This window comes from Carcharodon carcharias, chromosome 17 (genome assembly GCF_017639515.1).
Source record: "Carcharodon carcharias isolate sCarCar2 chromosome 17, sCarCar2.pri, whole genome shotgun sequence".
Lineage (NCBI taxonomy): Eukaryota > Metazoa > Chordata > Chondrichthyes > Lamniformes > Lamnidae > Carcharodon > Carcharodon carcharias.
Window position 1 is genome coordinate 84812201 of NC_054483.1, and position 23562 is coordinate 84835762.

General features: G+C 42.0%; 1 protein-coding gene across 6 annotated transcripts in view; it reads left to right on the plus strand.

Annotated features, from left to right (window-relative positions):
* Window positions 1–23562, plus strand: part of ptprea (protein tyrosine phosphatase receptor type Ea) — a 227793-nt gene that overhangs the window by 181950 nt on the left and 22281 nt on the right. For all 6 annotated transcript variants that reach the window (XM_041209369.1, XM_041209371.1, XM_041209370.1 and 3 more), the window contains 7 exons: window positions 55–131; window positions 292–328; window positions 4569–4666; window positions 9852–9971; window positions 12853–13013; window positions 22176–22311; window positions 22615–22764. In XM_041209369.1, coding sequence (XP_041065303.1) covers window positions 55–131; window positions 292–328; window positions 4569–4666; window positions 9852–9971; window positions 12853–13013; window positions 22176–22311; window positions 22615–22764 — 779 coding nt within the window. The remainder of the gene's footprint in view (window positions 1–54; window positions 132–291; window positions 329–4568; window positions 4667–9851; window positions 9972–12852; window positions 13014–22175; window positions 22312–22614; window positions 22765–23562) is intronic.

Below are 23562 nucleotides of genomic sequence, written 5' to 3' on the forward strand. Positions count from 1 at the left end.
TCATTTTTTGTCAGTATAATATCAAACTTCGTTGACTTGTAAACTTTCTTCCAGATGACAATTACAGAGTGACTTTGACAGCTATAGATGGGATGCCAGGCTCAGATTACATTAATGCCTCATATGTTGATGTAGGTGCTCATTCTTTTTATTAAACTATTTGCAATGCATTTAACTCTAATCAACATATTGGCAAACATTTTCTGTACAAAAGATAAAGAAAAGTAACATGATGTAGGTACATGGCGGCCTACAGTAAATTGATCACGAATACTGAATTTTTCCCCTTAGGGCTTTAAAGTGAAGAATAAGTTCATAGCAGCTCAAGGTAAGAGACTGTTATATAACCTGTTATTTATTCTTTGTATTATTCATTGATAGAAGCTGTAATCTGAGAGTTATAACTGTTAGATGATTTGCAAAAATTGCTTTCAGTGACATGACCAGATAAACACAATGAATGTAATATTTGGCACCGTAATTTCTTCCATTCACTAAGAATCAGTATTATATTTCTATTTGTATTTTCTCTCAATACAAATTTCGCTGTAGTGTGGCATTTGTTGAGAAGATGTCATTATGGATTAATAGCTACTCACACTAATGGTAAACCACGAGCTGAAGGCACTTTTCCATTTGTGTTCGTATGTATATTAAAAAAAATATATATAGATCTTAGGAACGAGTGGAGGCAGAAGTGCTACTTTTACTAACAAAAATGATCCAAATGAATATCCTTACAAGGATTAGCTTGTAGCATTGGCAGGGACTGCAGCAGTTCAAGAAGGTGAATCACCACCACCCTCTTAAGGGCAATTAAGGATGGGCAACAAATGCTGGCCTTGCCAGAGATGCCCACATCCCATGAAAGGATATAAAAAAAACCTGAAGACTGGATATAAAATTAACAACTCAGAAATGTAAATGTTTTGTCCTGGCTCTACTCTGTAGGCTTTATTCCAAGTTTCATCTGAAGTAGAATCTGGACTGTATTTACCCAGAAAGAAAAGATGTGGGGGCTGAATTCATCAACACACATTTCTGGAATGAAGCTACCATCAAAGGAAGCAAGGTTCAGAAATTCAGTGTCACAGCATTTTGACCCTATCTCCAACCTGCTCTCTTTTCAAGTGCAACAGCCTGTTGGAAGCAAAAGGCTAATGAATTTCAGGCATTGATGCATGTCAGACTTGGTCAAACATAAAGAAAGTTCAGTACCTATTATTTTGAACCCTGACGTTGGGGAAATTTAGTCAGCCAGATAGGCAGGATAAAGCCAATTTTAAGGGTCTCTAACTGAAGCTACTGAGAAATCTACGCTCACCTGTATGGTTTCCATTTGTCCAGTATCGTGTATACATGCTTTCCCCCATTTACACAGACATTTGCTAAAGTTCAGGGCACTTCGTTACTGATAAAAGACAAAACTTTCGGGTCTCCAGTGCGTTCACAGTGGTACTATCATAGTTTAACCTATTCAAAATTGTGTTGTTTGACAGGGCTGGATCACCTTGGTCTTAGAGAGACCCTGATTTCCTATCCTGCTCAGGAGGATTACCACTCAGTTGATTCTCCTGTCAAGACATTTCAGTCCAAGCTTAAGTGGGCAACTGTGCTCGGAGTTTGTCACTAGTGACATGGCAAGGGCACAATTCATATTAATATGTGCTGATACATTGGCACTATTCTCCTAAACACAGATGGACACCCATCATACCCTACTGAATGGTAGCTCCTGCAGATGCAGAAATAGAGCTTCATCAGTAGCCATTTGCCTCTCTGTACCTCAGTAGTATTGCCATAAGCCCTGGGCTGGAAGCACTAGATACCACAAGAGAATGTTCTCATACCCAGCACACCTTCCAGCAGCTGTCAGAGCAAATCTCTGAATTTCCTCATCAGGTGGACAATTGATCTCTGCACTCTGTGTGCTGGAAGGACCTAATCAGAACAATTTTTTTGATACTAGCCAGCTTGATCATCTAGACAGCTAAATCTAGAGCTGTGTACCAAGACACCAGCTACTTAATTTAGGTTCTGATGTGAGTGGCTTTGATAAAGAAGAGCGCCCACCATCCATGGTGTGGCTGATTGACCCACGGGGTGCTCAGTGGTGAGTCAGTATTGTTATGGAAACATGCTTTATGTCAAATAATGATTTTTAATCCACCGAGTAGAACCCTAGATTGAACTTTTAAAAACAGAGACTAGAGATATTTTAAACACAGGGACTAAAGGTGACTTGAGCTCACATCTAAAGATGGCTACCCCAACTTGCATCACCATACATACCACATTCCAATCTATTGGGTTGGAGACAGCATGTCTGAAAAGATCCATCAAGGAAAATGGTTTGGGAAATATGAGTGAATTACATATACTGCCCCTATTAGGCAGTTGCCCAAGGTATTCAACTGGTTGAGACAAGCCATTAAGCCTAATCGCTTGGACAACAGGACCATGGCCGGGAGGGTTCCACAGACATGAACTCATTGAGCTATAATGGGAATGCCTTAAACCCACTCACTTGAACAATAGAACTCTCACTGTGAGAGGAGGACTCCCAGACATGAACTGATTAAAGTTGCAAGGGGAATACACTAGTGACGAACACGTTTGAATCACTGGGTGATGACCATGTGACAGGCCCACCCTTCATGTGTTTTAAGCTTCTGCTTTCTCTGCAGTAAGAGAACAAGCAGCTGAGTCGCTGACGAGAAAAGACCTGAGTGTGGTTCCTCTTCCTTCCCTCAATCTCCAACCCACCTTGCAAGCTTAAAATTCTGTTTGCTGACTGTGACCATCTGGGGACATGCCTGCTACATACAGAGACTTCTGAAAATAATTTAACCCAGCAGTACCTTCTTGAGGAGAACAACCAAATCAGCTGTTCACATCTTTAAATCAGAAGCATAGGGACCACCGAAGGAAAGTCACAAGACCACCAAATTTCTTTTATTTCTCTGGACTATAAGTTAACAAATCTATCCTTCCCCAATCTGCCATCTATTTTTGTATGGGTCTGGTTTGTGTGCGTGCGTGTGAAAATTGGACCATATTTTATTATTTTCCTTCGATTGGTTTAAGCATAATAAAGTAAACCTCTCTTTGTGAAACTCAAGAAAACCTGTCCGATTGGTTTTTCACTGCCTCCTGCCAACATGAGATAGCTGTGCATGTTGGCTGCCAGTACCCGTCTGTACATGTGCACTTGTCTGTAAACACACAGGAAACCAGTGCCAGCAGAAACCCCAAACTGATCTGATAGCACAGAGGGGATGGGCACCTGAACATGATTGACATCCGCATTGACGAATAGTACATTCACATGCCAGTTTGAGGGAGCAGAGTGATGTGTGTAAGCCAATCAGAGCTGCGTGTGTGGGACAGAATGGATCATGTGTGGTTGGAGCAGTTCAGCGCCTGCTGAATGAGGCCAACTTTGTTACCAACTGAGGCCCAGAGTGAGACAATGAGCAGGTTAAACCATCGAATTGGTGCCCAGGACAACAGCCCACTGCGCCTTTCGGTGGCCTCCTCCAGTTTGGGAAGCTATGGGGTGAATGTTGTTGGGCGCAATGTGAGTATTTTTTACTGGTTTGGAGACAGGGTCTTGCCTGGTGTTTTCTTGCAGCATCTGTATTTGCTTAAAATATTTTTCAAAATTCACAGGGCAACGTCTTTAATAGTTGCTTGTTAACTATCTCTGGTTCCTGGCCACTGCCTACTCCACCGCTCACAATGATGTCACGGAGTAAATCAATACAGCTGTGCATGCAAGGCATTGGCAGCAAACACAGCCGTGGATCTTTTTATGATCTCAGTGCATAAACAGTTAGGTACTCACTAAATTCGCAAGTATATCCTTTTCAAACAAAAAAAAGCCTGTTGCAGTCAAACAAGGAGAGGGAAAGGAGGAGATCCATTCAAGCCCTCCTCACCTGATTGTAACAGTGTACATTCTCCTTCCCTATCTGCAGCTGGTTCTCTTTTTGCCACAGTTCCAACTTGCATTCGGTTCTGGACCTTGCAAAATGGAACACTGTCACCAGGTTTAGGATCTCACACCTTAATCCTCAAACACCTCGGCAAATGGCCCAGAGGCATATTATCTATAGTGGTTCAAGAAAATTCAGTCAAATATTGATCATAAAATATAGCACAAGCCCAGATTTTTCTAAATTATGTGTCAGACAAAAGCAGTCATAGAAGTTGCTTTATGTAAATTTCTCTGGAAAATATGTTTCACCATCAGTTCATTGAAACAGAAGGATGGAGATGGAGTAGAAAGAGGAGGAATGAGATGGAGTAGAAAGAGGAGGAATGAGATGGAGTAGAAAGAGGAGGATGGAGATGGGGTAAAAAGAGGAGGATGGAGATGGAGTAGAAAAAGGAGAAAAGAAATGGAGCAAACAAGGAGAAAGGAGATGGGGTAGAAAGTGGAGGAAGAAGAATGAGGAAAATGAGAATAATGTGAAAATAATACCATGCAAGCACTGAGGTTCAGTTGCCTTTTATTCCAAATTATTTCTGAAGCAGACCCTCACTTCTATCTCTATTCCCAAAAGGTTCCAAAGAAGAGACTGTTTCAGATTTCTGGCGAATGATATGGGAACAGAAGTCTGCTACCATAGTTATGTTAACAAATGTAAAAGAGAAGAAGGAGGTGAGTATGTGAATAGATAAAGATTATCTTATCAAAAATATGACAAATCCTGCCTCCTTAAAATATTTTTTGATGAGAGGAATATGTACCATAGTTAAAGATATTATTAAGTTTCACGGTTAAATTTACCTTTTCAAATTATTCCTAATCAGTTTTTACTGATTTATTCACAAAATTCCAGTTTCCAGCTGGTCTCATTTCCTGAAATATCTCTCTTTGTGAGATATTTAGCCTGCCCAGCGACAGTGTAGCTACAAAGGCCGGAATTTTCCAGCCCCTCACGTCAGCGGGATCTTCCATTCCCGCTGATGTGAACAGAGATTTCAATGGCTCACCGGCCCCATCATGAGGTGAGGGCTGGAAAATTCTGTCCAAATACATCATCAGAGATAAAAGTCCTGTGGATAACTTAGATTAGAAATTAAAATAAAACATCAGCAAAAGTATTTTTAAATTATATCTATGAAATGAGTAAAAGAGATGAAGAAACTTGTTTCCTTTGCAAGAGGATTAGGTACTACAGGTACCTTTCCAAACCTAACTGGGGGCTTGATGTTCAACTTGGGGTCAGGAAACCAAATAGTTTCCGGGTGCTTCACCTGCATCACCCATGTAATGCAATCTTTAAATGTTGATGCCCCAATTGGGCCAGTGGGGAGCTCATACAGAGCACAATCATCAGAGGCTGTCAGCATCTGTAACATGCCTTGTAGAAGAGAGGAGGCAGAACATCGGAGGACCAGCAGCCTCACGACAGACAAAAGTGGCCAAACAGAACTGAAGGGCACTATGCCCAATCTAGAACAAAAACCCCGGTGGTAAAAAATTTTCAGCATAGAAAACATGTCCTCCATTGTACCTGATAGCTGTGTTCTAACGTGCACCATACAGTTTGGGTTTGGCAATGTACAATTTGAAATTTGCCTTCTGGCCCTCCCCAGCCCATTAACAAGCTCCTCAAGGAGCTTAACCAGTCGTTAATTGGAGGTGAGTGGGTTCCTGGCTGCTCCCCGCTGCCCCCCACCCCCCAACTGCCCGCACTTTGAAAACTGCAGCATGTCCTGGAAGTGTCAGAACATGACACGCCAACTGGAAGCGTTATTTTCAAAATGAAACGCTCTCATTCCAGGCCCCAATTGCAAATCCTGGCCGTGGTGTCTGTGACAGACAAAGCACGGTCTGCCATTCAGCCTCATGTTTAGCAACTTGCTACCAAAATAGATGCAAATCCTGAGAGCAAATGTGGCTTCACTGTAACAACAAATGCAGCGTATGATAAGGCACTAAAGTTTACAGGCTGTATATTAGACTATCTTCAACTTTCTAATGCTATGAAAGAACCAATCAATCAATCTGCCCTTTGCTAAATTGACATCAACAAGAAGAGTATTGAATTTCTACAGCTTGAGTGGTGCAAATCGGGCAGTATAATTTGAGTATTGCTGAAAAAAGAGACACATCTTAGCTTTTTGTCTTCACTCATGAGGACACTTGCAAGAATACCGATAGAAGGGGGAAAGTAACAATTTATACTATATGCCCTTTGCAAGCTGCCTGGTTTAAATTTCAAACAATGCTTGGCAGTTAACCGTCAGTCACCATCAGTGATGCATTCTCCATAGCGACGCCACTGGCCAACCAATCAGCACTCTCTTGGCATATAGTATAAATTGACGTTTTCCCCCTTTTATTGGCATTCTTGCAAGTGTCCGGATGAGTGCAAGACAAAAAGCTTAGGCATGTCTCTTTATTCAACAAAACCCAAGTTCTGTACTGCCAGACAACTTAACTGTATAATTTACTAATCCAAACTTGACTTAAAACAGATTCTGTTCTTAACAGGACCTGCAGTAAGACTGTAGCATCATATTTTAATATATGCCAGTGGATCCTCTGCAGTATTGCTCACAGTAAGCACCGAATAGAATGGCGGGTGGGAATGTTTCATTTTGTTTTGAACTGAAGCTTATAGGAACAGAGGTAAGCAGAGCACATAGTATATGCCAAAGTGGTAACACTGGTGGAACTTAATGTGTCCGTCAGTGGTCTTGCCCACCTGTGGAAGAACCGATGGGAACCCCATGTCCCTTCTTTCTGGGCAGCCCGACATAATTACCAGGTAATCAGGCAGTTACTTGGACAGTATTGGGCCTCCCATTCTGTTAAGCCCTCTGTAGTGCAGAAATCCGGTCCCTGACAGCTGCCAGCCAATCAGAGGGCAGCACCTCTCCAGTACCAGCACCACTACCAGAAGTGGCGGCAACTGCCCATATGACACTCAGGCCTACAGGAGGAGTTGCTGATGGATCCCTAGATAGAGGTGAGTGTAGATGGGATGGGGGTCATGGGGAGAGAATCACCAATAAGGGGGGATGGGAGGGTTGGAAACAAGGGCAGGGGAGTGGTTATCAATCGGCCTTCCCATTTCCGGATGCTGGTCCCTCGATTGCCTGCCACATTCCCCACCCGGCAGGTCGCTGTCAAGTCTGATAGGGTTTGCTGGATAGCTCTCCAGATGGCAAGTCTTCCTCCTGCTGCTGGTTGAACACAAAATACTTGTTCAAACTCTCTGCCATTTCCTAGTTTTCCATTATTAATTCCCCAGGCTCACGCAGTGCTTACTTTAGCTACTCTTTTCTTTTATATACCTTTAGAAACTTTTACCGCCTATTTTTATACTCCCTACTAGTTTTCTCTCATATTACACCTTCTTTATTATTCTTTTGGTCCTCCCTTGCAGCTTTCTGCAATTTTCCCAATCTTCTTGACTACCATTAACCTTTGCAGAATTGAACATCTTTCTTTTCAATTTGATACCATTATTAACTTCCTTAGTTAGCCACGAGTGTTGCATCCTTCTCGTGGTGACTTTCTCAATGGAATATATCTTTTTAGAGAGTTATAACCACCTAGAAGAACAAGGACAGCGGATACATGGGAACACCATCTGCAAGTTCCCCTCCCCCCCCGCAACCTCCCCCCACCACCACCATCAAGCCGCACACCATCCTCGCTTGGAACTGTATCAACTTTCCTTCATTGATGCTGGGTCAAAACCCTGAAGCTCCCTCCCTAGCATCACTATGAGTATATCTACATGACATGGACTCCAGCGGTTCAAGAATGCAGCTCACTACCACCTTCCCAAGGGCACTTAGGGATGGGCAATAAATGCTGGCCTAGCTAGCGACACCCACATCCCATATACGGATTTTAAAAATGGAATATCTCCTTAAATATCTGCCACTGCTTCTCTACCATCTTACCTCTTAACCTATTTTCCCATTCTACCTTAGCTAATTCTGTCTTTATACCCTTGTAATTGCCTTTATTTAAGTTTCAAATCCAAATTTCTCACCCTTAAGCTGAATATAAAATTCCATCACGTTATGATCACTCTTACCTAGCGGACCCTTTACTATGAGGTCATTAATCATGTCTGAATACACATTACCAGGTCTAAAATAGCCTGTTCCCTGATTGGTTCCAGCATGCATTTGTTGTAAGAAACTGTCCTGAAGACACTGTATGAACACATCCTCCAGGCTACTTTTGTCAATTTGATTCATCATCTAATCTATATGAAATTAAACTCACCCACGATTATTCCAGTTGATTAGTAGATGTCCTTTTGAAGATGTATTCACTTACTTTCATAACCTGCATGAGGCCACTGATCTACTAATGGTAAAGCTGCCAGGTCCTGGGGACCAGACTCCAGGCCAAAGTTTTCCAGGTCCATTGACGGTGGGCTGGGGACAGAAAGGCTGGTAAAATGGTGTGGGAAGGCATCAAGGAGAGCATGCCCAACGTCTTCTTGCTGCCATGCCATTTAGCCAGTGGTGTGAATTGTGGCAGAGCCACATGCCCAATTGAACCACTTAAGTGGTTAATTAGGAACCTCTTCCTGCCTCCACTGGCATTTCGTCAGCAATGGACGCTCTCATCACCACATGGAGAAACCATGTCAGGTTAAGCTGGCGGCCATCCAGCAGGCTCAGATGGGGGGAAAGAGTGTCCTTCGTTCTGGGCACTCCTTTCCCATGAAAGGGCTGCTCGGTGGCAATGGATGCCCTTTTGTCAACGGCAATATCTGCCCCAGCCAACCCTCACCCACCTCATTTAAGGGCCTGCCTGACTGACCCTCTTGCCCCAGATCCCACATACCTTATTTTGAGGGCACACAGCCATTGAAGTGCCCCTACCTTGCAGGTGCAGTCTCAGAAATGGCCACCACTAGAGATGGCACTGCTGAGCTGCCACCAGCAAAATGTAGCATAGGTCCCAGCACCTGCTGAATCAGGGTCTCCCCCTCTCCCCAATCCTGCATTCAAACCTAGTGACAGCCCCCTGCTGCTACTGCAAAACTCTGTTCTTGGCAGTTGACCTCCATCGCTACCTATGTCCATTGACTTTGGAGGATGTTCCTCTCTGTCCCTGGCAGAAACATGACCTATCTTCTCCAGTCAACCTTCATCACTAAGACCTCCAGCCCTGCATTCATGAAGCTAGGAACCCTCCTTATTCCCTAGTGCTCCATCCGCTTGCTTTTTGTAGCCAATTGCACTCAGGCAGTCAGCAGCAGCTTCCTTCTATTGACTGCAGCTCCCCTTTAAGACGGAGCAGGCTGCCTTTAAGAGGCGCAGACTAGCTGGACACGTGATAACCACGGACGCTGCTAGGCCCCCTGTGGAGGGATCAGTCAGCCAGCAGCACAGGTCACACTCGGCTGAACGCCATCATCATTCATATGAGGAGGTAGGGCAAAATTTGCAAATTGTCTATTTCAGTGGGACTGGCTATGGGCAGATTGCAAATCATGACCTCTGCACCCCGAAAATGGGAGAATACCTCTAGCTATTGTCTTATACGTTTGCCAGTCAGTAATTCACGCTAAAAATGTAAAATGACAGTGGTAAGGTGTATTTCCTGCTCAGAGAATTGTGATGATGTCATACTGGTGCATTTCCAGTAAGAATTTGATAAATCACGGAGACCCTTCACTATAAGTTATCATCCACCATGTTACCATCTGATACAACAGGGTACTGTTTGTGGTCCCTAGGTAAGTAGAGAAATTGAAACCATTTTCTATAACGTGCCCTAGCTACCAAACAAAGTATTATTGCAAGGAATTGCATTTTTATTGTACCGATTATCATGAATTATCTGCTTGTTCCTGCAGGAAAAGTGCTATAAGTACTGGCCTGACCAGGGTATGTGGACATATGGAGCAATTCGGGTATCAGTGGAAGATGTCACAGTTCTGGTGGATTACACCATACGCAAATTCACCATACAGAATGCAAGTATTTTCTGGATTTACCTCTATTGGTGAATTAAATTACTTGCAAAAAAAAGTTTTAAACCATTTACTTGTTGGCTTAATTAATTTGTATGTCAATGATTAATCAAATTTTCAAAGTAATTGCCCATTATTTTCTTATATGACAGATATAGTTGCCACCTTCAGAAATGTTTCAGTTTGCAGTTTAGTAGCCAATAAATACCCTTTGGTTCCCAGATGAAATGACCCTTGTAAATAAGATTCTACTTTATTAATATATTAAAGTGTAATGTAAAAATACATTAAAACAGAAAATGTTGGAAATACTCAGTGGATCTGGCAACATCTGTAGAGAGAGAAACGGAGTTAATGTTTCAGGCTGATGACCTTTTATCAGGTAACAATTCTGTTTTACTCTCCACAGATGCTGCAACTGCTGAGAATCTCTAGCATTTTCTGCTTTTATTTCAGATTTCCAGTATATGTCATATTTTGCTTATGTAAAAATACATGTTTGTTGTCAACTTGCACAATATTCTTAGCATTACAGAATTATTAAGGGTATCTTTGTTTCATTTTTCCTGAGTACATGTTTACTGCAACCTTTTTCCATAGTCCTTACATTGCTGAAAAATGATGTGCCTCAGCCTCCAACCTTATACAGCAAGACTCACTTTCCCCATCCCCCACGACCAGTTAGTATGACATTTTTCTCATCATCTATCTGCATGGCCTGTATGAGTTTGATTACAGATTTAGTTAGAGGTTATGGACTGTAAATTTCTGCCCACTGGAACCTGTACTGTTAGATGTCCCAACTTACATTAACTAACTTATGGCAAAATTAAAGCATGTGTACTGAATTTTCCTGGCCTGTTCTGAATGTGAAAGTATTCTAACAAATATATCACCTGACCTGCAATGGATATAAAAGTTACATTGAAATGTTGTCATAGAAATTTATAATTATATCCTCCAGAGCCATTTTCTTCCCAAATGTCCTCCTCTCGCCTCCACTGCAGGATTTGTTGGAGCATAGGTCATAGAAAAAAAGTCTATTTTACTACCAGTAGATGTAGTATGCTTGGATTTACAAAATACATTCAATAAGGTGCCCTACAAATGATTAATATGCAAATTAATATGCAGTTGGAATTGGGGGTGATATATGAGAATTAGTTAATGGAGAAAAGCAGAGAGGAGGGATAAACAGGGTATTTTAAACTTGGCCAGCTATGACTAGTAGAGTGCTGCAAGGATCAGTGCTGAGGTTTTAGATATTTACAACCTGTATTAATGACTTAGACAAAGAGACCAAAACTAATCCATCTAAGTTTGCTAATGATACAAAGCTAAGTAGGAATGTGAGCTGTGAGGAGGACACAAAGAGGCTGCAAAGAGATACAGACAGGTTAAGTGAATGGACAACGAGGTTGCAGGTGGAGTATAATGTGAGGAAGTGTGAGGTTATTAACTTTGGTAGTAAGAACAGGAAAGTAGAATATATTTTAAAAGGCGTGAAACTGCTAAATGTTGATTTTCAAAGAGGCTTGAATGTACTCATACAAGGAACACAATTGCATGCAAGTACAGTAGGCAAATGGCATGTTGGTCTTTATTCCAAGATGACTAAGAATACAGAATAAGGAAATATTGCTACAATTTTAAGGGGCTTTGGTGAGACCACATCTGGAGTACCATGTGCAGTTTAGATTTTCATAATGATGGAAGCATAAACTTGCATTGGAAGCAATACAGTGAAGTTTCACTAGATTGGTTCCTGGAATGATGGGGTTTCTGTTGAAGAGAGGCTGAGTAAACTGGGCCTGTACTCTATGAAGGTTAGAAGAATGAGAGGTGATCTCATTGAACAAGAATTCTGAAGGAGCTTGACAGGGTAGACATTGAGAGATTGTTTTCCTTGACTGGGGAATCTTGAATATAGGGACACAGTCTCAGGATAAGGGTCAATCATTTGAGATGAGAAGGGTCCACTCAAAGGGTTGTGAATCTTTAGAATTGTCTACCCTAGCGAGTTGTGGATGCTCCAACATTGAGTACATTTAAGATGGGCAGATTTTTGATCTCTTAGGGAATCAAGGGATTTGGGGAGTGGGCAGGAAAATGGGGTTGATCAGCCATGATGGTATTGAATGGCAAAGAAGGCTCCAGGAGATACACGGTCTACTCCTGCTCCTATTTCTCATCTTCTTATGAACTTAGCCATTCCTATTATAAGTGGCTAAACAGTGAGTGTCAGCAAGCCATCAACCTGTGGAAAGGCATAACAGTCAAACCCTGAATGATAATTGAAAGCCACAAACCTGATTGATTTTTTTTTCCCTTTCTAGTCCAGAGACTCTGAGATAAACTCTAGGTATCTACTGCCACCCTGAATAAGTTGAGCTAACTCAGCACACACTAGAGGTTGAATCATTCTGACATGTACTCACTTTATCGCATCTCCCCATTAAGTCATAAGTGCCACTCAATCCTGACATGTTTAAAACAGACTTGTTACTGTGCTTTTAACTTCAATCAGATCTTTGAAGGAAATTAAGATTTTCGGAGACACATTTTGGCCTGGCGCTTTTTCTGAAGGAATAAGAGATTGAGCCACATTGTTGGACTAGATTTAGTTTAGTACATATAGTTAACCTGTCCCAGTTTTAATAAAAATTGTGTTTCCTTTGAAAGAATGACATCTTCTGTGTACTTTTCACAGTAACCATGATGAATTTTAACTATAAGATCCTTCCAAAGTTATAATTTAATGTGTATGCTGTCCCTTTGTTTTCATGTTAGACTGACAGTGTTGGTTAATTGATGGGAACATTTAAATGCACTTGGGCCTTTCTTAATCTGTGAAAATTATGAGATGATTGTTCATTTGTTACAGCAAAGAACGGGCAACAAATCTCCAAGACTAGTGACACAGCTTCACTTCACAAGCTGGCCTGATTTTGGCGTGCCGTTTGCACCTATTGGCATGCTCAAATTTCTGAAGAAGGTGAAAGCAGTGAATCCTTCCCATTCAGGACCTATTGTGGTTCATTGCAGGTAATTGCTGAGTTTCTTTCTGCAGTAACAAGTGACACATGATTAAAACGTATTATAATCCCAAACTATATATAGTTTAGTTCTGCTGAAGGGTCATGAGGACTCGAAACGTCAACTCTTTTCTTTGCCGATGCTGCCAGACCTGCTGAGTTTTTCCAGGTAATTCTGTTTTTGTTTATAGTTTAGTTGGCTCTGCCAAAGTTGTATTGCTGTCTAGAAATGTTGTAAGAAAAGAACTTCGATTACTATTAATGCCTAATTATTGTATAACATTAGTATTGAGCCACATTATGTACTGTCTTGATCAAGAACATGTTGGGCTGTAACTTTCAACTAGCTTTGGAAAGTGCTGGCCCACAGAAATTAGAAGAGATAAATGCACACTTAACCTGTCTTGAAAATTACGTTGCCACTTCTGTTTGCCGGAGCTGCTTGGGGCCTGCATTGAAAGATTCCTCACAGGCCCAAGCGAAGTGTAGCTCCAGCGAATTCAAGGAAGCCATGCCCCCCCATTTTTACAGCACTTGCTGCCATAAAGCAGGTAAGTTTAAAGGAACAGGGAAATTGACAGGCCAGGGAGAAGGTAAGTGTCTAAAATAAGTAGATAGGATTTTGGGGGTTGGGGGTGTTCAGTAGGAACGGTGGGTGAGGTTTGGGAGTGTTCAGTGGGATGGGGTTTTGAGGGTGTTCATTGGTGGGGAGGGATTGGGGGAGTTGGGGATGTTCGGGTTGGTGAGGTTCCAGAGGTTGGTGGGGTTCCGGAGGTCGGGAGTGAGGGGGGAGGGGATCCGGGGGTAGGGAGGTTGGGGAGGGGTCCAGGGGGTGGGTGGAGTCCAGAGGGGGTGGAGGGGGGTGGTGTCCAAGGTTGGGGACGGGGATCCGATGTCGGGGGTGGGGGTGAGGTGGGGTTGTCAGAGACCGTGGGTGTTGGGGAGTCCTGTGAGTTCTGTCTGGGCCTTTACAATAGTTACCCAGAAGTTAGAAGAGATCCACTTCTGCATTCATGACTTCCTACCTGTTCGCATGCTGGTAAATGCAAAAATAGGATAACCCATCCACTATTTAGTGTACTAGGTTAGGGAAAGCATACAGACTACTGAGAGGCACGTTTTAGTCAATATTCATTCTAAATAATGCCCCATTTTTCAATATGAAGTAGCTACTAAATGTTCTGAACTCTGTCTTGTGCCCAGTTTCCTTTAGAAACCCATCAATAGGTGTTTCAAAAGAAGTACTTTTAACAGTTGATGTTTATGTTCTATTTAGTATATGAAATATAAGTGGACTGCCTGCGAGTATCCATTTGAATTATTCAGACCTCCTGAATTGTGTTAGTAAAGTGTTAAATGAAATTGAGCTAATAATTTACCAACTTTGCTCAACTTTCAAATGTTTTCTTTCTTTTGGTTCTTTGTTTTGCTTCTCTCACTTCCTGCTCTCACTCTCTCTCTCCCTCTCTATCTCTCTCCCTCTCTTTTGCTCCCCTTCTTTCTCTCATTTTATGTATTCTACTTATGTCACACACTTTACCTCCCCAAGATAAACTAGAGAGCTGATTGCAGACCTCCACCAGTGCCAGTTTGTGACTTTCTCATGTCTCTCAGGAGGTATTTGCCCTTCATGGTGGCACAATTAAGAATAGAAAGTCACCTTGTTTAGGAGCAAGAATTCTTAATGACTTTTACCCTAACCTGACCTGCGGCACTCAGAGCAATTATTGCATCTAACTGTTGCCCTAGTTGAGATCAGCTGATATAACATAAAACCTGAGATCGTCTGCTGTGTATCATTTAGCACTATGAACATACAATAAAAGATAGCAAAGGACCAGCTGTTTTTATATAGTTTGTCCCATCCAAAAATTGGGTAACTTTCACACACAATCACTGTAAACTCATCTACCTCCTCTGCTGCTCCCCCGTCTCCCCACTGCAGTTATCAATCTCCTTGGAGAGGCAAAGATAAATAAACTTTAAGCCAACTTTGGAAAAGCCTCCTCTCCTACTCCCAAAGATGATCAAACATGCTGCAGGAGATCCTGATGACTAGGTGACCCATCTGCCTTCTATATGCAGTTATACTGGTCACTCCTTCACCCCCTGCTGAAGTTAAATAGTACCTTCAGGGTGCTTTGAACATTGTCTTAAATTAGGATATTTATTTTTTTAAGTTCTTTTATTAATAATAAGCAAGTGGCTAGTTCACTTTGGTGCAATTACACTAGAACTTGGGGAAATTGTAATGTAAATTCAGAGTCAGTGCCCAATCTGGGAAAGGAAATCTCACTTCACTTTGCTTCATAAGCAAGTTGGGCCCTGACTCCAGATTTATAATACACCTTCTTCACATTGCTGCAAAATGTAACTCATTTTGCACTGATGCTATGCTTCAAGAAGTTTCTGATTCTCAGAGTCCAGCAACTTGTCCAAGAACCTTCAAGCCCAATAAACTGCTACAACCCCACAACAAACACAGAGCACCAGAGCAGATCATGTCAGTAGTTTGGCTGCCACTTGTAGCTCACCCTTTTTTCTGTCTCGTCCCTTATGATGACAGTAATACAGTGTACAGCTGTAGCAAAAGAGGAGGATATTTGAAGGTGAAGTAACGTAGGCTAAATCTGAACTAGCAATGACAGCTAAATAGATTCCTCAAAAAGGAACACGAGAAATAGTAGCAGGGGTAGACTATATGGCCCATTGAGCCTGATCCGCCATTCAACACTATTATGGTTGGTCTCGAGCTTCAACTCCAGTTTCCTGTCTACTCCCCATATCCTTTGATTCCATGAGAGATTAAAAATCTGTCTATCCCAGCCTTAAAAGTATTCAACAATGGAGCATTCACAAACCTCTGGGGTGAAGAATGCCAAAGATTCACAACCTTTTGACTGAAGAAATTTCTTCTCATCTCAATCCTAAATGATCTGACCCTTATCCTGAGACTGCCCCCATGTTTCCCTGTCTACCCCATCAAGCCCTTTCAGAATTCTATATGTTTCAATGAGATTGCCTCTTATTCTTCTAATCTCCGGAGAATATGGACCCAATTTACACAGCCTCTCATCATAGGACAACCACCTCACCTCAGGAATCAATTTAGTTAACCTTCACTGTACCACCTCCAATGCAAATATATCCTTCCTTAAAAATGGAGACTAAAACTGAAAAATTCAAAGACCTCATGTAATTCACTTAGTCCTCCTCCTTTACATATCATGCCCTTGGATTTCCATTGTCCATGATTATGCTTGGCAAAGTACTAGTGGTTTACCTTTGCCTTCTGCAATATGGCTGACTACGAAACATTCCTGCTCTTACCACTTGCCCCCATCAGGAATATTGGAAGGATTTATAGGCTGTTTGGTTGCATTATGAACACACTTTCCATGGCCATTAAGCCCTGAAGTGGAACTTGAATCCGGAGCTTCTGGCCCTGAGGCAGGGATGCTACCATTGTGCCACAAGAATTCACTTAGTAGATAGTTCTAAACTTAAGATGTGTGGCACAAACACAAGTAAAGATTCTGAAGATATAGAGATCCCACATCCAAGGAAAAAAGTTAAATATGTCAACATTCTGTTACGCTTTAAAGCATAATTTCTAAGCCAGGATTTTTGCTTTTGAACCCCCATTGTAATGTTGTTGAGTTAAGGTTTGTGTCCATCTGAATTACCTGTTGCTCGCACTGGCAAATATTCCAGGCCAGGCTGTTTGAATAATTTTTGCAGGTGAGATCCCTGCCTGCAGCAGAGAGCCCAGCTCTGAGGATGGAGGAGATCTCAAAGGTCTGGAGCAGCAGAGCAAGGCCAGCTCCTTCCATGCAGCCCAATAGATCAGCTATTTATTCTATACATTTTAAAGGACAGTAATTCATTACTCTGTGATTGATTACACATATTGAGGATGATGGGGCTGGGAGTGATGGAGTTCAATTTGAAATAGCCTCCCACCTACCATTTATCGCCCCATCAGTCTACTCTCGATCATCAGTAATGTAATGGAAGGGGTCATCAACAGTGCTATCAAGCGGCACTTGCTTAGCAATAACCTGCTCACTAATGCCCCATTGGGTTCTGCCAAAGCCACTCAGCTCCTGACCTCATTACAACCTTGGTTCAAACATGGACAAAAGAGCTGAACTGCCAAGGTGAGACGAGAGTGACTGCCCTTGACATCAAGGCAGCATTTGACAGAGTGTGGCATCAAGGAGCCCTAGCAAACTGGAGTCAATGGGAATCAAAGGGGAAAAATCTCTGCTGGTTGGAGTCATACCTAGCACAAACGAAGATGGTTGTGGTTGTTGGTGGTCAGTCATCTCAGCTCCAGGACATCACTGTAGGAGTTCCTCAGGGTATGTCCTAGGCCCAACCATCTTCAGCTGCTTCATTAACGTCCTTCCTTCTATCATAAGGTCAGAAATGGGGATGTTTGCTGATGATTGCACAATGTTTAGAACCATTTGCAACTCCACAGATACGGAAGCAGTCCATGTCCAAATGCAGCAAGACCTGGACAATATCCAGGCTTGGGCTGATAAGGGGCAAGTAACATTTGCGCCACACAAGTGTCAGGCAATGACCATCTCCAACAAGAGAGAATCCAACCATCGCCCCTTGATGTTCAATGGCATTACCATCACTGAATCCCCCACTATCAACATTCTCGGGGTTACCATTGACAGAAACTGAACTGGGCTAGCCATATAAATACTGTGGCTACAAGAGCAGGTCAGAGGCTAGGGATCGTGCGACGAGTAACTCACCTCCTGAATCCTCAAAGCCTGTCCACCATCTACAAAGCACAAGTCAGGAGTGTGATGGAATACTCCCTACTTGCCTGGATGAATGCAGCTCCTACAACAATGAAGAAGCTGAATACCATCCAGGACAAAACAGTCCGCTTGATTGGCACCACATCCACAAACATTCACTCCCTCCATCACCAACGCACAGTAGCAGCAGTGTGCACCATCGACAAGATGCACTACAGGAGTTCACCAAGGCTCCTTAGACAGCACCTTCCAAACCCACGACCACTACCACCTAGAAGGACAAGGGCAGCAGATAGATGGAAACACCACCACCTGAAAATTCCCCTCCAAGCCACTCACCGCCCTGACTTGGAAATATATCGCCGTTCCTTCACTGTCGCTGGGTCATAATCCTGAAACTCCCTTCCTAACAGCACAATGGATGTAATTACACCACATGGACTACAGCAATTCAAGAAGGCAGCTCACCACCACTTTCTCATGGACAACTAGGGATGGGCAAGAAATGCTGGCCCAGCCTACAAAGCCCACATCCCGTGAATGAATAAAATAAAAGGCAAATCCAAATGCCAGTAACAAGCTGGTGTCCTTTGTGTCAAGTCTTAGTATGGTGGTAATGATGGGCAAAACAATGGTATCCCATTATCACCCACTTATATCTCATTCATATTTGTGTGGACTTAGTCAATGGCCACTGTCACTTCAAGCAGAAAATCCTGGAAGGGCAGCAAAATAGCAGGACCACAACTGAACCACTTCTGGGTCATTTTTCCACACATTTTGCACTTGTAGCTCCCAAAATCAGGTACAATGGAAGAGAAAAATCACAACGTGCCTTTTAGTTGAGGTAACAGCTTTGTAACTTCAGCACCTGTATAGCTACATCCCAGCAGGTTGCTAGGAGAGCTGTTCAACACATTTGGCTCAACTAGATTGGTTTCCTAATAAACTGCAACAAATCTCAGTGACTTAAACTTTAAGAGCTCCAGGACAGGTAAAGGTGCATGGAAGACAAGCATTAAGGGAATACAAATGGGTGATTAGCTGACTTTGGTATGCAATGCGGCATAATTGCAATTATAAATTTGGTTTTGAATATTTATTTTGTGTGGGCTTTCATGTGTACATTGTGGTGCCCAGAAACACAGGTGCTAATGAGCCCAATTTCTCTCACCCATGGTTTTAGATATTTCATTTCAATACTCCCTTCAGTATCCCCTTTTGGAAGTAACTCCATTAAAGTTTATAAAATAGCTACTTCAGCTTTTGCACATTCCCCTTGAAGGAAAATCCACTGCCGAGTATCTTTTTATCTTTACCTTCATAAGGGGAGTTTGGATATGTCAAGTTTTGATGCCTCTGCTAATCCTACCATGGGATTTGAACTTTATTTTACACAACCTTATATATTAATTCTGTGAACTATTCTGCTCATGTATTATGAAGTTTCTTAGAAATCAATACCGGTAGCAGTGCTGATATTTGTAAGCAGAGCGCATCAGCTACAAGCTCTTGTGTAGACAGCTCTTTCCTCTTTGCATAACACAAGGTTGTTCTAGCTTTAATCCAAATCCAAAATCTTTCCAATTGATTCAGGAGACAATTCCTTAATCTCTTTATGCCTCATACTTGTCCTTCAGAAGTGGAACATAGGTTTCACTGTGGAGATGTGCTTTATACTGTTGTACTCGGGGAACCTAGGCAATTGTGTATTTCCCTTGAAATCTTTTTTCGAGAAAGCTACTGTCAAAGTAGTATGTATGTTGCATAATCACCAGCCTGCAAGATAACAATCTTTCGTGAAAGGTCAGGCCACCTGTGCCATAGGAACCTCAGAAGCTTGTTTGAGAAAATGTCTCCAAGATGTATGTAATATCTAAGGAAAATATCAGCTAAGCATCAGTCATTTAATCTATCCTCAGAAAACAAACTATTACAGACTATTACTGTCACCACCTGATTGGACCTCTATGTTATCAGACTATTAATATCATAATGGATGAAAACTCAGTGGTTAAAATAGACAATGATCTGCATGTGCTAGGAACTCTGGTTCTTTGAATTATGTTATCCCATTCATTCTTAATTCCTGACTGATCAAACATGTAGGTTGTTTTGGGAATTAGTGTTTATATAAAAATCTTTGAAACTCCCTATTCTGCCTCATCTGGGCGAAATAAAAAGTTGTTGTGCGTAGCCTAAGATCGAGCTTGGCGCATAATGTTTCCAATAAGCAGAGTCCCTGTGGCACTGGCCTGCTCCCCATGATACCACCGTAATATTATCCTGCACGTAGATTTGAAGAAAGGCAGGGCATATATCTCCATCATTTTGTCTGAAGGAGATAGCGGGCTTTCTGTAAGTAGAATATGGCAATTCTGTGGTTGAAATGTGGGTCTTCATGCATGGTATGGTTAGCACCTACCTGTACACAATCACAAAAAAGCAGGTTTTATCCCCAAGCTATGCAATTGTTTTTGAGTAAATCACAATGTCAACAAATTAAATTTAGCCTAAATGTGTAAACATTTGTCAAGGAGGGGGAGCCTTTCAGAAACGCCTGCTCCTGGGATCTGGCAAAGAAGCAGTCAGTAACACTGATGTTACCACAAGTACAAACCCAACAGCATAAAAGACGTCAGAGTGTATTACGAGGGAGTGTTGCTCAGGCTTGCGAAATGCCAGTAACTGTGACAGAGAACCGAAAAGACAGAGCAAAAGATAGGAAACAGGAAAACAAGAGAAAGCGAATGAGAGAAAGAAAAAGAAATAGACAATGAAAGAGAGAGAGATAAAGAATGAGAGCAAGAAAAATAATGACAGCAATAGGCGAGTTTAAATTCTGGTGTGCATCCTTTTTAGGGCCAGTGTTAATCTAATTGCTTAATTTCATGACTCCACAATGTTAAAAAAGAAATTAACCTGATCTGTATCTGTTTATCAGTTTGCAATTTGTAATTTGGGCACCTGAGACTAGAACAGATGTGCCCCACCCATTTAATTTGGAATTATCCATTTATTATTTCCAGATATGGGGAGAATTGCTCAGTACATACCAGATCTATTCAACTAAAAGATGTAATTATCTGCATGGGTTTCACCTGGAATAGATTTGTACAAAGGAAGTGAGAGTAACTTTAATGAAATTCTGTAAACAAGCATATAATTCTGAAATTCTTAGTCAAGTGAATGTTTGAGTCCATATGTGTTTGTAAACTTTATCGCCAGATAAAGGTACATAAGAAATAAGAGCGGGGATATACACACTCCCATCGATCCTGCTCAGCCATTCAATATGATCATGGCTGATCTTGGGCTTCAACTCCGTTCTTCCGTCTGCTCCCATATCCCTTAATTCCCTGAGGCACCAGAAATCTGTCTATCCCAGCCTTAAATGTATACAACAATGGAGCATCCATAATCCTCTGGGATAGAGAATTCCAAAGATGCACACCCCTTTGAGTGAAGAAATTTCTCCTCATCTCAGTCCTAAATGATTGGCCCCTTATCCTGAGACTATGGCCCCGTGTTTTAGATTCCCTGACCAATGGAAACAATCTGCCAGAAAATATAAGCCCAATTTACTCAACCTCTCATCATGGGACAACTTCCTCATCCCAGGGACCAATTTAGTGAACTGCCTCCAATGCAAATATACCCTTTCTTAAATGTGGAATCCAAAACTGCACACAGTATTCCAGATGTGGACTCACCAAAACCCTGTACAACTGTAGCAAATCTTCTTTATTCTTGTACTCCAATCCCTTTGCCATAAAGGCTGACATGCCATTTGCCTTCCTAATTGCTTGCTGCACCTCACACTAACTTTCTGCATTCCTGTACCAGCACACCCAAGTCTTTGAGCATCAACACTTACAGGTTTCTCAGCTTTTAAAAAAATATTCTGCCTTTTCTTCTTACAACCGAAATTAAAACACACACAATCACTTTTCTATATCTAATATTGTGTCAGTTGTTGGAAAATAATGTAAACTTGTAGCCTGGTGGTATGTACATGTGACAATGCACTGAGTGGAATAGGGATGGAACTTGAATAAACAGTTGCGATTCCACATTTGTAAATTCCTATTTTCACCTCGGGAACCTGAAGGGTGTGACAATCAGAGGAGAGGTGATTTTTCATAGAAAAGTGAGGAACTGTAGTGCTTGATGCAGCCTCCCCCTTCTAATATCTAAATAGGACTAAAGCTTATGGTATGCATTCTGTCCACCTATGGCCCTGGAATGGTGCATGGAGCACAAAGGTTTTGAAGAGGGGGGAAGCAAGTGAAAATGGATTTTATTATTTCTAATGCTGCATGGCCAACTGCAAGACTCCTGAAGCATGAAAGACATTTGGAAATTTAATTCTGCTTTTTAAATTGCAGTGCTGGTGTAGGTAGAACTGGAACATTCATAGTTATCGATGCTATGATAGATATGATGTATGCAGAGCAGAAAGTGGATGTCTTTGGTTTTGTGTCAAGAATTCGTGGTCAGCGTTCACAGCTAGTTCAAACTGATGTAAGTATTAACCTGTTTCTATCAGGTTTTCCTGTTAGGTTGGAATGGTACCAGTGCTTTAAAGGAAAAAATGCCAGTCTTTGTCTCCGATAAGAATTTTCTCTCTCAGGTTGCTATTTGCCCCAGTTTATTTAACTTATTTTCATTACTGTGCATATAGCTGATGCTTGAATACAGCTCTGTTGGTGTCTCGGAAACTGTCCTCTGCTTCTAGTGGATATCTGTATAATTTATGACATTGTAAAACTGTGCCACACATCAAGGTGTTAATGTGATTTTCATTCACTTTATTGTTCCTTGCAGATGCAGTACTCCTTCATTTATCAAGCTCTGCTTGAACATTACTTATATGGTGACACGGAGCTGGATGTGAGCTCTTTGGAGAAGCATGTACAGAAGCTTCACAGTAAAACAGGACAGTTTGATATCACAGGCTTAGAAGAAGAGTTTAATGTGAGTCACTAAGTTAATAACCGGAGAAGGGCTAGCTATTTAACTTTGCACTAGCTACAAAAATTATTCTTTGGACTGTAATATCTAGCAATTTTGCCACTGATTAACACATTATGGGCAGAATATTACACTCGGCATGCAGGCGTGCGCTTGACATGTCCAAGTATAAAATGACTCGCGATGACGTCAGGCATGCGTCCCAACATGCACGCTGTCTCATGATATTTCGTTCAGCGGGCACGCAGCTGACTCCGGCTGCGCACCCACCGATAATTAAAAGGCCTATTAAGGCCATTAACAGTCTAATTAAATTCAAATTTACGCTGCCCACCCAACCTAACAGTTGACAGGCAGTCGAAAAGGCCAAAGTGCCTTTACGGTTTTTAGGAAACCTCATCCACGAGGTTTTGAATTAAAAACAGAGTCACATCAGGAGACACGCTTTACTAAGTTTTTATTCTCTTCATTATTGTTTTTTTTACACACACACTTCAATCTCCCTGAGGCACTTTCTTGCGCACACGCGAACTGCGCCCTAGGCCCGGCTCTCCCTCCTCCCCCCGCCTGCACAGGCAGCGTTCAGCATGGCTGGCCATCGTGAAATCGCGGTGCGGAGCCGATCACGGGCGGTGGTCGGCTTCCCAACCGCCCCGCCCCGCCGAGCCCACATGCCAAGAGCAAAATCCTGCCCTATATTCCAATACTCTATAACATATAGGTTTATTTTTAAGAATATTTAGTCCCAACTGTATAACACTTGAGGCCAGTGAATAGATAAATACTTCTCATGATTCTGCT